This window comes from Hypanus sabinus, chromosome 10, assembly GCF_030144855.1.
Source record: "Hypanus sabinus isolate sHypSab1 chromosome 10, sHypSab1.hap1, whole genome shotgun sequence".
Classification (NCBI taxonomy): domain Eukaryota; kingdom Metazoa; phylum Chordata; class Chondrichthyes; order Myliobatiformes; family Dasyatidae; genus Hypanus; species Hypanus sabinus.
Genome location: NC_082715.1, coordinates 112,654,117 through 112,672,117, shown reverse-complemented (window position 1 = coordinate 112,672,117; position 18,001 = coordinate 112,654,117). Strand labels below are relative to the sequence as shown.

General features: G+C 41.8%; 1 protein-coding gene across 5 annotated transcripts in view; it reads right to left on the bottom strand.

The window, feature by feature from the left end:
- mia3 (MIA SH3 domain ER export factor 3) overlaps positions 1-18,001 on the bottom strand; it is a 111,422-nt gene that overhangs the window by 4,964 nt on the left and 88,457 nt on the right. For all 5 annotated transcript variants that reach the window (XM_059982648.1, XM_059982650.1, XM_059982649.1 and 2 more), the window contains 5 exons: positions 16,947-16,982; positions 6,447-6,514; positions 5,052-5,176; positions 2,151-2,291; positions 1,930-2,046 (listed from right to left, as the gene is read on the bottom strand). In XM_059982648.1, coding sequence (XP_059838631.1) covers positions 1,930-2,046; positions 2,151-2,291; positions 5,052-5,176; positions 6,447-6,514; positions 16,947-16,982 — 487 coding nt within the window. The remainder of the gene's footprint in view (positions 1-1,929; positions 2,047-2,150; positions 2,292-5,051; positions 5,177-6,446; positions 6,515-16,946; positions 16,983-18,001) is intronic.

Sequence of the window (18,001 nt, the reverse complement as noted above, 5' to 3'; positions counted from 1 at the left end):
ATTAAGTGTTGTGCCTTGATAGGTCAAATGCAAAGAGACAGAACACTGCTCAGGGCAAGATCCTCAATATTGTTGACAAGCAAAGGGATCTGGAATCCAAGCTCACAGCTCCCCAAAAGTTGCTGCACAGGTTGATTGGTGGTTAAGAAGTCACATGCTTGCTTGTTTTAGTCAAGGCATTCAGTTTAAAAGTCAGGAAGTTACGTTGCAACTTTAGAAAACTCTAGTTTGGCCACATCTGGAGTAATGCATACAGTACTGGTCACCCCATTATAGGAAGGATGTCAAAGGTTTGTAAAGGATGCAATAGAAATTTACCATGATGTTGCCAGGATTCGAGGGCATATGCTATAATGAGAGGTTGAACAAGGTTGGGGTGTTCTCTCTAGAGTGGCTGAGGGGAGATCTGATCGAGGTTTATAAGATTATGAGAGGCACAGGTGGAGTAGATAGATGGTACATTTTTCCACATGTTGGAATGTATAATAATGAGAACATGCATTCAAAGTGAGAGGGGGTAATTTCAAAGGAGATTTGAGGGGTAAGTTTGTTGCTTTTTTATATATACAGACTGGTGGGGGCCTGGAATGCACTGCCTGGTATGGTATCACCAGAAACATTTTAAGGTAAGTTCAGATAGGTACATGAATGTGAAAAAATGGAAGGATATGGACATTGTATAGGCATAAAAGAACAGGTTTTGTTAGCCATTTGATTGCGAAGTTAATTGGTTTGGCATAACACTGTGGACCAAAGGGCCTGTTCCTGTGCTTCTCCTGGGGAGGGGGTTAATACAATTTAAAATCAAGCTCCTTTGTGTATCAATAAGGTTACCACTCATTTTTCTAAACTCCAAACTACTTAGTCTCTCTTAGAAGGACAACCCTCTCATCCCGAGAGTTAACCTGGTGAATCTCCTTTGTACTGCCTCCAACGTTATTGTCTGATGTTAGGTACAGCGTCCAAAACTATAGACACTCTCAGTGACAATTCACCCTGTACAATTGTCTTAACCATTTGTTGGAGCTGCCTGCAAGCTTTTTGCTATTCATGTCCAATCCCTCTGTCTTTCACTCATTTTGTCTCTCTCCATTTAGATGATTGCTCACACTTCCTCCTGGCATCATGGTGGTGTAGCAGTTAGCGTGACGTGTTTACAGTTTGGGTGTCAGAGTTCAATCCCAGCATCCTCTCAGAAGTTTGCATGTATTCCCTGCGGAATGCATGGGTTTTGACTGCCACAGCTTATTCCCATATCGGTTAGAATTGGTCATTGTAAATTGTCCCATGATTAGGCGTGACTCGAAGGGCTGGGAGGTCTTGTTCTATGCTGTATCTCTAAATAAAGGCCAGTTGCTAGTCTTTTACCCACTCACTCAATCTATATCCTATTGCAGAATTATTTTTTATAACTCACTGGCAAAAATGGAAATCTTACATACTGGACATTACTGAAAATAATGAGCCAAGAACTGATGCCTGCGATAGTCCACTAGTTACCCCTCTGAAGTCTGAAATGACCCATGTTTTCCAAACTTTGTTTTCAATCCACTCTAACACACTTTTTTTCTGATACCATAGGTTTTTAATTTATGCAGCAGCCTCTGATGTGGCACTTTGTCAAATGTCCTTTGGCAACTAAACACAAGATCCCGTCTATGAAGTCTCCCTGTTACATACTCAAAGAATTAGAGAAAGTTTTGTCAAACATGTAACCTATCATAAATCCATGTTGACTAGTTTAATTTTCTAAAAACAATTAGCTATTCTCTTTCATTGATATACTGCCGATAATAGCTGTTAAACTACCAGACCGGTAGTTCCCTGCTTCTGTCCTTTTTTGTGCAAGAGTGAGCGGCTAGGGGCAGGAATTCTAAGCCAGGAGCAGGAGTGGAGAAAATTCAATTGTGCTGTCAACAGTGATAATACCTGGCCGCCGGTCCCACAGAGGAGGTGGAGAACCATGATCAGAAGAAGGACCTAACCGATCTGGGCCTGGACCAACCCACTCACGAGAAGGCAAAGCACCGGGAGGAACTCGATGGCCTATAATTCACAAACACTATGTGGTTACTTCATATTTGGCCAATTCACATTTACAGAATGGCAATTATGCAACAACAGCTCTAAGTAGCATCTGAATACACTACCTCCATCCCCCCGATCCCGGGGAAAACCACGACCTGCATTAGCTGAGGGTGGCCGTACAAGGAGCTCCATCATCATGGGGGGTGAAGGGGGCCCAGTGCTTACAGGAGAAGGCCCATAGGAGTCATCACAAGATACTGGAGCTGGAATACAACAAGCAACATTTTGATTTCAGCACATACATTTGTTTCTGCAAGCCCCACAGGAATAAAATGTCTAAGTGCAAACTGTTTGAAGATTACTCCACAGTGTAATTGTTTATGAATCTAAAAGTGCAACTTCTTAGAGGTGGTTAATGCATGGCAAATTGCCAGTTTAGACTAGATAGTGTATGAGCCAGAACAAATCAAATTTTAAATTAGATGAACTTGCTTTTAATTACAATCAAGAAACATTAATCATAGGGTACAGGAGCCTAGATTCTGCTCCGCCATTCCATCATGGCTGACTTATTTTCCCTCTCAACCCCATTTTTCTGCCTTGTCCCTATAACCCTTGTCACCCTAACTAATTAAGAACCTATCAACCTCTGCTTTAAATACACTCAATGATTTGGTCGCCACTGCCGCCTGTGGCAATAAATATCATTGACTTACTATCCTCTGGCTAAAGAAATTCTTCCTCATCTCTATTCAACAAGAACATCCGTCCCTTGAGGCTGTGCCCTCTGGTTCCAGACTCCCACACTACTGGGAGCATCCTCTCCATGTCCACTCTATCTAGGTATTTAAATATTCAATAGGTTTCAATGAGATTTCCTCCTCATTCTTCTAAAGTACAGACCCAGAGCTACCAAACTCTCCTCATACATTAACACTGTCATTCCTGGGGTCATTCTTGTAAACCTCCTCCAGACTCTCCAAAGCCAGTGCTGAAGGAGCCCAGAACCACTTAATATTCCAAATGTAGTCTGATCAATGCCTAATAAAGCCTCAACATTATATCCTTGTCTTTTTATTCTAGTCCTCTTGAAAATAATGTTGACATTGCATTTGCCTTCCTTACCACTGACTCACCTGCAAATTAACCTTTAGGAAATCCTGCAGGAAGACTCTCAAGTCCCTTTGCACATCTGATTTCTGAATTTGCACCCTTTAAGGAAAATAGTCTATGCCTTTATTCCTTCCAATGAGGTGCATGACCAAACACTTCCCTACACTGTGTTCCATCTGCCACTTCTTGGCCCAATCTCTCAATTTAAGTCCTTCTGAAGACTCCCTTAACACTCCCTGCCCCTCTAAACTATCTTTGTATCATCCAAATCATTGGCATATAACGTGACAAGAAGTGGTCCCAATACTGACTACTGTGGAACACCAGCAGCCAACCAGAAAAGCCCACTTTATTCCCACTCTCTGCCTGCTGCCAGTCAGCCAATCTTTTTATAAACTCTAGTATCTTCACTGTAATACCATGGGCTTGTTCAGCAGCCTCATGTGTGCTACTTTGTCAAAAAGCCTTCTGAAAATCAAAGTAAACAACATCCACTGACTGTTGTTTATCGTGCCTGTTACTTCATCACAGAATTCCAACAGATTTGTCACACACGATTTTCCCTTGAGACCTTTCCCTTAAAGGTCTCTCTCCCTTCTTAAACAGTGGAGGAACATTTGCAATTTTCTAGTCCTCCAGAATCATTCCAGAAACTAGTGATTCTTGAAAGAGAATACTAGAGCCTCTACAATCTCTTCAGCTACCTCTTTCAGAACCCTGGGGTGTAGTCCATCTGGTCCAGGTGACTTATCTACTTCAGCCCTTTCAGCTTCCCAAGCACCTTCTCCTCAGCACAGGTTGAGCACCCCTTATGTGAAGTTCCAGAATTTGAAAACCTCCAAAATCCAATTGCTTTTTGAGCACTGACTTGACATAACAATTGCAAAATTCCACAAGGCACTGGGAAGGTCTCTGCATCACAGACAGTTGTCAGAAGTAATCTCACGTATGTAATAAACAGAAGTCAACTAAAAATACAAAAACACTGCATAAAGTGGAAAATGGAGATCTCAATTGTGTATTGAAAGAGTGGATTCATCAGCATCAGAGTGAACATATGCTGATCATGAAACAAGCAAATATCTATCATTGTGAACTGAAAATTTTAGGTAATTGTGAATATTCAGCAGGCTGCTTACAGAAATTTAAGTTATGGCATAATTTTTTTTAAGATTTTTTAAAAAAAATTAAAGATAAAGTGTCTGCTGATGATGAAGCATTGATGAGTTTGTGAAGATGGTCACTGATGAAAATCTAACACCAGTACAAGTCTACAATGCTGATTGTTTCTATACCTCACAAAAAATACAGTGTACTGTAAACTTTTAATCAAAACACAGCATCATAAGTGGAGACTAAAAGATTACTTTCATTACCCTGCACACATTACATTTTCATTATATTAATGGTATGTAATAATTTTTAGTGTGTGTGATGATCAAGTATAAGGCAAAGTCTGTCTAGGGCAGTCAGAATCAAAGAGAAAGTCCACCTCAGCAGGTAAAGCAACTGAGCAGGGGCAGTACTTCACCTCAACAGAGGTGGAAAGTTGCTGAAGGCCAGATGTTCACAAAGGAAGGAAAGAACTTGCTGAGTGACCTACTTGTTTCCCCTCTACCCCTCTCTCGTCTCTACCCTATTCACTCCTCTTTCTCTTCTACCAGTCTCTACCTCAGTTTAACTTGTTAGAGGCTTATTTGATGAAAATGATTTGGAACCAAGATACTTTAACAATCACTAAAATTGATTTATAAGATGCTTGGGTTCCTAACAACCATTAAAACATACAGTTCGTGCAATAATATCTCTTATCCAGAGACTCAATGCAGAAATCAAGGCAAATAGATGAGGAAATGGTCAAATATGAAGCAATTCATTCTCATAGGTGGATAAACCATATAGTTCCTCACCTCTGCGTGCTGGTCCTAGAGGTGGAGGAGCTCCTGGAGGAACCTGCCTGTCAGGCCTACCTGGCGTTGGTTTAATTATTGAAGGTCTTTGGAGCTGAGAAAGCTTCTGATTCAATTCGATCAACCTGCAATAACAAAGATCAAGCATGCAATTCTATTCCACCTAAATACTTGATTTTTAACTAGATTTAGTTTATCAGCCAAACTAAATTTAAACAGCCAAAATTTACTAAGTTATGTAAATTTTGTTCATCTACATACAATTTACACAGGTTTGATGCCGCTTCAGCCAACAAAAATCCATCAATGCTTGCAACCACAATCCTTCACACAATGTAAGAAAAACTGACTTCACGACTGAGCGCACCTTCAGTCCACATTATCAGTGGAAGCAGCATTCATTCACACTGTAGTTCTACTTTATTGTATAGTTTTCTTTTCAACCCTTAATTTTAAATAGTTAATTTAAATAATTAAATAAATTCACCCCTCGACCATGCAACTGTATGAGAACACGGGCTACTTATCATTACCATCTTCAGACTAACCCTCTCGAGCTTTGGCATTATTCTAGTAAATCTGTGCTTCATCCCCTCCCACCCCCCCCATCCGAAATTAGAGTATGGCTCCAGTCTAAAGGAGACTGACAAACGTCGAACCATTTCTGAATTCCACCTAACGTCACATTTGGTCTTTTAAATATTCCTGTCCCTGAGCACCAGCTTTTACTGCTAACAAAAGATGACACCCTTTGCTCCTCCATAATTAGAAGTCTCACACCATTAACTAAATACTTTGATCCCAACTGAATAACCACAACACATTATGACACCAAACTCCATCCCCAGAAAAACATCTTGCCCTACTATAGACACTAGAGGCTAATGTTGAAATCCACTGCAAAAATAAAATCAAGTTGCTAGAGGAACTCAATAGGTCAAGTAGCATTTGTGGTGGAAAAACAAATGGGTGACGCTTGGACTGGGACCATGCATCACAATTCCAAATACTGTTTGATTGAGTTCCTTCAGCAATTTGTTCTTTTTTGTCTTCCTGTGACTTCCTGCTCTGAACTACATAACTCACTGTGCCTATAGTGGAAAGTCTGCTGCAAACCCATACACAGTATTATTGTTATTTATAATTTATAAATAATATTCACACTGAGGCTCTGTGTTTATTTGTTCCATTTCATCATCATTTCCATTCTCATCTGACTTCCAACCGATTATTAGCCAATGTCGCAAAATAATTTATACTTGCATTAATCTGTAGACCATCGTTAAATGTCTGTTGGAAGTTCACTGACATCTCCTGATTAAGTCAGATACAACACCCTCCGCATAGATCCAGATTGAAACAAAGCACTGGACACTATTCAACACAGAAACTTACTTTTGTCTCAAATTTGCAGACTCTCTCTTCTCTTCTGTAAGTGTTCTCTCAGCTGAACGTGCACTTAACTGGAAGGAAACAGTACATCTTGCTATTTATTTTGTCTAAATAGACATGTTAAGAATTATAAGCATAGCAAGTATTTTCTCTTTAAACATTCTTATATCCCCATCACACAAGGTATGCAAGAATGCAATGCTGTAACTACAGCATCCTGTGCAGAGAGGTAATGTAAACCAATTCCTCAGTCAGCATTCTTACAGTGGGAAATGAAGTATATCTGCATGCTGGCAGTGGCTGCTACATCCAACCTAGACAACACCCAGAGGTTCAACGGGAGTTGGAACAGCAGTCCTTTCCTGCAAATTTTTAATAATATTCTGACACTTTCCAATGGAAGATATAGCTAACAAATTACCTTTGTCTTACAAACTTGAAGAAAACATTATTGTTTTATCTGTCATTAATATGCTCAAAGCTGTGGCCTAGCAGCCACCTGAGAAAACTTTCCTCAACATCACTGGATTTCCAACTTATCACAGTTACCTCTAATTCTGAGATCAAATATCTCATCACGTCCACATTTTACAAAATCAATGGCGAAGGTCAATAACTAGATTCTATCACATAAAGATGAAATAAAGCCAGCGTATCCCAGCCCAGAAATCAGCACCAAAGGAGACTTGACCCGTCAGAACAATTCCCTTTTCCAGAATTAATGGGCAGAGAGTTTGTTTCTGGAGTTTATGCTGGCACAGAACTTGAATGGTGAGTTTGACGACAATAGTGCAAGAGGTAATCATGTGAAAAGCTGCACAACATATGCAGCAATTTTCAAAGCCTCCACAACAGAGGACCTGAGATGAGCAAATAGCCAGTCATTAAGAGAACAGGTGTGTGGGGGGGGGGGGGGGGGGGGAAGAAAATGGTCCCAGACCCTAATTTCCATAACACTGTGAAACCACCAAAATACTAGGAGGTGTACAATATAGGAGGAATGGATGATCACCCAGGGACAAGCAGGGGTTCTCTGTATCTGGTCTAGCCAGCAGATCCAAGTAGACAGGAGAATAAGGCCACACGGTACACAGATACTCTACTAGATACTCCACCTGGCATACAGATACTCCACACGGCATTCACATACTCTACTAGATACTCCACATGGCATACAGATACTCCACACGGCATACAGATACTCTACTAGATACTCCACATGGCATACAGATACTCCACACGGCATACAGATACTCTACTAGATACACTCCACACGGCATACAGATACTCTACTAGATACTCCACACGGCATACAGATACTCTACTAGATACTCCACATCACATACAGATACTCCACACGGTACACAGATACTCTACTAGATACTCCACACGGCATACAGATTCTCCACATGGCATACAGATACTCTACTAGATAATCCACACAGCACACAGATACTCTACTAGATACTCCACACGGCACACAGATACTCCACACGGCATACAGATACTCTACCAGATACTCAACATTCCATACAGAAACTCCACATGGCATAAAGATACTCCACTAGATACTCCACATGGCATATAGATACTCTACACGGCATACAGTTCTCTACTAGATACTCCACACAGCATACAGATACTCTACTAGTTACTCCACATCACATACAGATACTCCACATGCAATACAGATACTCTACTAGATACTCCACACGGCACACAGATACTCTACTAGATACTCCACACGGGATACAGATACTCCACACGCAATACAGATACTCTACTAGATACTCCACACGGCACACAGATACTCTACTAGATACTCCACACGGAATACAGATACTCTACTAGATACTCCACACGGCACACACATACTCTACTAGATAATCCACACAGCATACAGATAATCTACTAGATACTCCACACGGCATACAGATACTCTACTAGATACTCCACACGGCACACAGATACTCTACTAGATACACTCCACACGGCATACAGATACTCTACTAGATACTCCACACGGCATACAGATACTCTACTAGATACTCCACATCACATACAGATACTCCACACGGTACACAGATACTCTACTAGATACTCCACACGGCATACAGATTCTCTACACGGTAGACAGATACTCTACTAGATACTCCACATGGCATACAGATACTCTACTAGATACTCCACACGGCATACAGATACTCTTACTAGATACTCCACACGGCACACAGATACTCTACTAGATACTCCACACGGGATACAGATACTCCACACGCAATACAGATACTCTACTAGATACTCCACACGGCATACAGATACTCTTACTAGATACTCCACACGGCACACAGATACTCTACTAGATACTCCACACGGGATACAGATACTCCACACGCAATACAGATACTCTACTAGATACTCCACACGGCACACAGATACACTACCAGATACTCCACACGGAATACAGATACTCTACTAGATACTCCACACGGCACACACATACTCTACTAGATAATCCACACAGCATACAGATACTCTACTAGATACTCCACACGGCATACAGATACTCTACTAGATACTCCACACGGCACACAGATACTCTACTAGATACACTCCACACGGCATACAGATACTCTACTAGATACTCCACACAGCATACAGATACTCTACTAGATACTCCACATCACATACAGATACTCCACACGGTACACAGATACTCTACTAGATACTCCACACGGCATACAGATTCTCTACACGGTAGACAGATACTCTACTAGATACTCCACATGGCATACAGATACTCCAGACAGCATACAGATACTCTACTAGATACTCCACACGGCATACAGATACTCTTACTAGATACTCCACATGGCATACAGATACTCTACTAGATAATCCACACGGCATACAGATACTCCAGACGGCATACAGATACACTACCAGATACTCCACATGGAATACAGATACTCTACCAGATACTCAACATTCCATACAGAAACTCCACATGGCATAAAGATACTCTACTAGATACTCCACATGGCATATAGATACTCTACATGGCATACAGTTCTCTACTAGATACTCCACACGGCACACACTCTACTAGATACTCCACACGGCATACAGATACTCTTACTAGATACTCCATATGGCATATAGATACTCCACATGGCATATAGATACTCTACACGGCATACAGTTCTCTACTAGATACTCCACACGGCACACACTCTACTAGATACTCCACACGGCATACAGATACTCTACTAGATACTCCACACGGCATACAGATACTCTTACTAGATACTCCACATCACATACAGATACTCTACTAGATACTCCACATCACATACAGATACTCCACAGGGTACACAGATACTCTACTAGATACTCCACACGGCATACAGATACTCTACTAGATAATCCACACGGCACACAGATACTCCACACGTCATACAGATACTCTACTAGATAATCCACACGGCACACAGATACTCTACTAGATAATCCACACGGCATACAGATACTCTACTAGATACTCCACATGGCATACAGATATTCTACTAGATACTCCACATCACATATAGATACTCCACACAGTACACAAATACTCTACTAAATACTCTACACGGCATACAGATAGTCGACTAGATACTCCAGACGGCATACAGATACTCTACTAGATACTCCACACGGTACACAGATACTCTACTAGATACCCCACACGGCACACAGATACTCCACACGGCATACAGATACTCTACCAGATACTCAACATTCCATACAGAAACTCCACATGGCATAAAGATACTCTACTAGATACTCCACACAGCATACAGATACTCTACTAGTTACTCCACATCACATACAGACACTCTACTAGATACTCCACATCACATACAGACACTCCACACGGTAGACAGATACTCTACTAGATACTCCACATGGCATACAGATACTCCAGACGGCATACAGATACTCTACTAGTTACTCCACATCACATACAGATACTCTACTAGATACTCCACATCACATACAGATACACTACTAGATACTCCACATGGAATACAGATACTCTACTAGATACTCCACACGGCACACAAATACTCTACTAGATACTCCACATGGAATACAGATACTCTACTAGATACTCCACACGGCACACAGATACTCTACTAGATACTCCACACGGCACACACTCTACTAGATACTCCACATGGCATACAGATACTCTACTAGATACTCCACACGGTACACAGATACTCTACTAGATACTCCACACGGCATACAGACACTCCACACAGCATACAGTTCTCTACTAGATACTCCACACGGCACACACCCTACTAGATAATCCACACGGCATACAGATGCTCTACTAGATACTCCACACGGCACACACTCTACTAGATAATCCACACGGCATACAGACACTCCACACAGCATACAGTTCTCTACTAGATACTCCACACGGCACACACTCTACTAGATAATCCACACGGCATACAGACACTCCACACAGCATACAGTTCTCTACTAGATTCTCCACACGGCACACACTCTGCTAGATACTCCACACGGCATACAGATACTCTACTAGATACTCCACATCACATACAGATACTCCACACGGTACACAGATACTCTACTAGATACTCCACATGTCATACAGATTCTCCACATGGCATCCAGATACTCTACTAGATAATCCACACGGCACACAGATACTCTACTAGATACTCCACACGGCATACAGATACTCTACTAGATAATCCACACGGCACACAGATACTCTACTAGATACTCCACACGGCATACAGATACTCTTACTAGATAATCCACACGGCATACAGATACTCTACTAGATAATCCACACGGCATACAGATACTCTACACGGTACACAGATACTCTACTAGATACTCCACACGGCACACAGATACTCTACTAGATACTCCACACGGCATACAGATACTCTTACTAGATAATCCACACGGCATACAGATACTCTTACTAGATAATCCACACGGCATACAGATACTCTACTAGTTACTCCACATCACATACAGATACTCTACTAGATACTCCACATCACATACAGATACACTACTAGATACTCCACATGGAATACAGATACTCTACTAGATACTCCACACGGCACACAAATACTCTACTAGATACTCCACATGGAATACAGATACTCTACTAGATACTCCACACGGCACACAGATACTCTACTAGATACTCCACACGGCACACACTCTACTAGATACTCCACATGGCATACAGATACTCTACTAGATACTCCACACGGTACACAGATACTCTACTAGATACTCCACACGGCATACAGACACTCCACACAGCATACAGTTCTCTACTAGATACTCCACACGGCACACACCCTACTAGATAATCCACACGGCATACAGATGCTCTACTAGATACTCCACACGGCACACACTCTACTAGATAATCCACACGGCATACAGACACTCCACACAGCATACAGTTCTCTACTAGATACTCCACACGGCACACACTCTACTAGATAATCCACACGGCATACAGACACTCCACACAGCATACAGTTCTCTACTAGATTCTCCACACGGCACACACTCTGCTAGATACTCCACACGGCATACAGATACTCTACTAGATACTCCACATCACATACAGATACTCCACACGGTACACAGATACTCTACTAGATACTCCACATGTCATACAGATTCTCCACATGGCATCCAGATACTCTACTAGATAATCCACACGGCACACAGATACTCTACTAGATACTCCACACGGCATACAGATACTCTTACTAGATAATCCACATGGCATACAGATACTCTACACGGTACACAGATACTCTACTAGATACTCCACACGGCATACAGATACTCTTACTAGATAATCCACACGGCATACAGATACTCTACTAGATAATCCACACGGCATACAGATACTCTACACGGTACACAGATACTCTACTAGATACTCCACACGGCATACAGATACTCTACTAGATAATCCACACGGCACACAGATACTCTACTAGATACTCCACACGGCATACAGATACTCTTACTAGATAATCCACACGGCATACAGATACTCTACTAGATAATCCACACGGCATACAGATACTCTACACGGTACACAGATACTCTACTAGATACTCCACACGGCACACAGATACTCTACTAGATACTCCACACGTCATACAGATACTCTACTAGATACTCCACACGGCATACAGATACTCTTACTAGATAATCCACACGGCATACAGATACTCTACTAGATACTCCACATGGCATACAGATACTCCACACGGCATACAGATACTCTACTAGATAATCCACACGGCACACAGATACTCTACTAGATACTCCACATGGCACACAGATACTCTACTAGATACTCCACACGGAATACAGATACTCTTACTAGATAATCCACACGGCATACAGATACTCTACTAGATACTCCACATGGCATACAGATACTCCACACGGCATACAGATACTCTACTAGATACCCCACATGGCACACAGATACTCTACTAGATACTCCACACGGCATACAGATACTCTTACTAGATAATCCACACGGCATACAGATACTCTACTAGATACTCCACATGGCATACAGATACTCCACACGGCATACAGATACTCTACTAGATAATCCACACGGCACACAGATACTCTACTAGATACTCCACACGGCATACAGATACTCTTACTAGATAATCCACACGGCACACAGATACTCTACTAGATACTCCACATGGCATACAGATACTCCACACGGCATACAGATACTCTACTAGATAATCCACACGGCACACAGATACTCTACTAGATACTCCACACGGCATACAGATACTCTTACTAGATAATCCACACGGCATACAGATACTCTACTAGATACTCCACATGGCATACAGATACTCCACACGGCATACAGATTCTCTACTAGATACCCCACATGGCATACAGATACTCTTACTAGATAATCCACACGGCATACAGATACTCTACTAGATACTCCACATGGCATACAGATACTCCACACGGCATACAGATACTCTACTAGATAATCCACACGGCACACAGATACTCTACTAGATACTCCACACGGCATACAGATACTAGATAATCCACACGGCACACAGATACTCTACTAGATACTCCACACAGCATACAGATACTCTTACTAGATAATCCACACGGCATACAGATACTCTACTAGATACTCCACATGGCATACAGATATTCTACTAGATACTCCACATCACATATAGATACTCCACACAGTACACAAATACTCTACTAAATACTCTACACGGCATACAGATAGTCGACTAGATACTCCACACGGCACACAGATACTCTACTAGATACTCCACACGGCACACAGATACTCCACTAGATAATCCACAAGGCATACAGATACTCCACACAGCATACAGTTCTCTACTAGATACTCCACACGGCATACAGTTCTCTACTAGATACTCCACACGGTACACAGATACTCTACTAGATACTCCACACAGCATACAGTTCTCTACTAGATACTCCACACGGCATACAGTTCTCTACTAGATACTCCACACGGCATACAGTTCTCTACTAGATACTCCACACGGCACACAGATACTCCACTAGATACTCCACACTGCATACAGTTCTCTACTAGATACTCCACACGGCATACAGATACTCCACTAGATAATCCACAAGGCATACAGTTCTCTACTAGATACTCCACACTGCATACAGTTCTCTACTAGATACTCCACACGGCACACAGATACTCTACTAGATACTCCACACGGCACACAGATACTCCACTAGATAATCCACAAGGCATACAGTTCTCTACTAGATACTCCACACTGCATACAGTTCTCTACTAGATACTCCACACAGCATACAGTTCTCTACTAGATACTCCACACTGCATACAGTTCTCTACTAGATACTCCACACGGCATACAGACACTCTACTAGATACTCCACACGGCATACAGACACTCTACTAGATACTCCACACGGCATACACATACTCTACTAGATACTCCACACAGCATACAGTTCTCTACTAGATACTCCACACTGCATACAGTTCTCTACTAGATACTCCACACGGCATACAGACACTCTACTAGATAATCCACACGGCATACAGATACTCTACTAGATAATCCACACGGCATACAGATACTCTACTAGATACTCCACACGGCACACAGATACTCTACTAGATACTCCACACGGCATACACATACTCTACTAGATTCTCCACACGGCATACAGATACTCCACACGGCATACCGATACTCTACTAGATACTCCACACGTCATACAGATACTCCACAAGGCATACAGTTACTCTACTAGATACTCCACAAGGCATACAGATACTCTACTAGATACTCCACACGGCACACAGATACTCTACTAGATACTCCACACGGCATACAGATACTCTACTAGATACTCCACATGGTATACAGATACTCCACACAGCATACAGATACTCTACTAGCTACTCCACACGGCATCCAGATACTCTACTAGAAACTCCACATGGTATACAGATACTCCACACGGCATACAGTTACTCTACTAGATACTCCACACGGCATACAGATACTCTAATAGATACTCCAAACGGCATACAGATACTCTACTAGATACTCCACACGGCATACAGATACTCTACTAGATACTGCACATGGCACACAGATATTCTACTAGATACTCCACATGGCATACAGATACTCTACTAGATACTGCACACGACACACAGATACTCTACTAGAAACTCCACATGGTATACAGATACTCCACATGGCATACAGATACTCTACTAGATAATCCACACAGCATACAGATTCTCTACTAGATACGCCACATGGCATACAGATACTCCACAGGGCATACAGATACTCCACACGGCATACAGATATTCTACTAGATACTCCACACGGTATACAGATACTCTACTAGATACTCCACCCGGCATACAGATACTCCACACGGTACACAGATACTCTACTAGATACTCCACACGGTACACAGATACTCTACTAGATACTCCACACGGTACACAGATACTCTACTAGATACTCCGCACGGTATACAGACACTCTACTAGCTGACTTCATTTGTTCTGTACTTCCAGATGTCACAGTGGTTTATAGATTTATCATCTGCTGTCACTATTTTTAACATCAAGGATAGTTAGTTCCAGATATCTCTGCTCAGCCAATAAGTGGGGCTCCTATACTTTGTTATAATTATTTGGCTTTAGTCTGCAGATTTGAACAGCCTGGTTTTCCTCTCCTCCATACACCTGTTTAACGGTAAGATATCAAGATTTCAAAATGCTTGCCTTTAGCTTCATTAGTGATCCCTGCCGGGTATCATTTCCTACTGTCTGGCACTGAGAAACCCTGGGATGTTTTGTGATCGGAAACCCTAGTCGGTGTGGGTGAGGTGGGCTGAACAGGCTATTTTCGTGCTGTATGACTCCAGAAACAGAGAGGTCAGATGAACAAATGGTTTTGCGGGCGAGGGGATTAAAAAAAACACACACAAGCTTTTGAGATGCTGAGGAATAAAGATAAGAGCCATACTTATACAATACAAAAAAAGGCCCTTTCGCCCTCATTCATCAATGTGGACTAACACATCTAACTAAGCTCGTTGCATTTTGCCTGGGTTTGGCCCACGACTCTCTAGACCTTCCTCATCCTGTATAACTACCCATTGACAAAGTGAAATGAAAATAAGAGAACAAAAGCTCGAAACTAAATATCAGACAAGTTTGAGAGGCATCTGAGTGACTGATAAAATTGGGACATAGGAAGTGTCATGAACAGACAGAGAATATAGAACAAAGTTTTGCGGAGATTTGAAATAAATAGGGAACTGAAGCCACACTTAGAACAAGAATCAAACCAGAGGTTGTCATTAAAATAAAACACCCAGTTCATTAATGTCCACTGGGGAAGTGATTTGCCTTTTTTAAAATCCTTTCTTGACTTTAGGCAAGTCTAAACTCACCAAAGTGCTCAGCTCTCCAGAGCCTCCTCAGTTCAGGCCAGCTGGCATTGGTCATCAAGTCCCAGACTTTTGTAAATGAAGCCTTTTACAAGAACAAAGATTATAAACAGTGGAGATGTGAGGAAAGCAGGAGAGTGGAATTATACTTGTTTAACTTGTTCTAGTTATGGTCAGGATGCTTCCTTTGCATTATAAACTTCAAAAGGGAAATAAACATCAGCTATCAGGCAAAGGTTGGTGGATTTCAATGAAATTCAGTAATTAAGGTCACTTCCTGGTAATCCACTTTAGAGTGCCTTTTAACATTGGAAACCCTCTGCATGGCCAGGATGACACTGCAGGACCATCATCCTTTCCTGGGCATGGTAACCAAAAGGTAAAACAATGGACACCAGGACAACATATCAAACTCACCCAGTTTTCATGAGCCTTCTTCTCATGAGCGGCAATCTGAAAAATAAAACCTTCATTTGAAGAATGCAACAAGGGCAAAAACTAAAACAGAAATCATCACTTGCATCCATTTGTTCAGTGTAAAAAGAGGGAAAATATTTAACCGATATATTTCTATCAGTGTACCACACTAAATCAGTAAGCCACCTCCACCACTAGGTACTCTGAGCTCTTATTAGGGTGGTAGGCTGCGTACAGAGAGGCTGCAAAAGAACCATCCAGCCCATCAGTACCCACTGCTCAAAGATCCCTGATGAACAAATCCAAGCTCAGTACCTCCAGCTCTGATAAAGGAGTAAAAATTAATTAAAGGAAAAAAATAAGAACCTCATTCCTAGTCAATAGCTTTTTCCTCAAATAAACAGTATCACTTGTCTTCCATAAACCTATGAAGGTTCTTCTTAATGGCATCCCATAGGTCAATATTCTTTTTAATTATTGTTTACAGCTTCTAACGTGCTCATTACCTCACTGGTTCAGAGTAACTGAGCATTGAATATAACAGCACAGTACAGACCTTCAGCCCAAAGTGTGCCAATGTTTTAACCTACTCCATCAATCTAACCCTTCCCTTCTATAAAGCCCTCCACTTTTCTATCATCTATTTGCCTATCCAAGAGTCTCTTAAATGCCCCTAATGTATTTGCTCTACCACCACCCGACAGAGCATTCCACACACCCACCACCCTCTGACATCACTTCCCCTCCCCTATACTTTCCTCTAATCATCTTAAAATTATGCACCCTGGTATTAGCTATTTCTGCCATGGAAAAGGCTATCCACTTGACCTGCGCCTCTTGTATACCACTAACAGGTCAGCGCATTGTCCTTTGCTCTAAAGAGAAGAAGCCAAGCTTGCTCAGCCTACTTTCAGAAGCCATGTCTTCTAGTACAGGCAGCATCTTGGTAAATCTCCTCAGCACCCTCACTAAAGCCTCCACGTTTTTCCTTTAATGAGGAAATCAGAAGTGATAGAGCTGCAACATTACCTCACAGTTTTTGAACTCAATCCCAT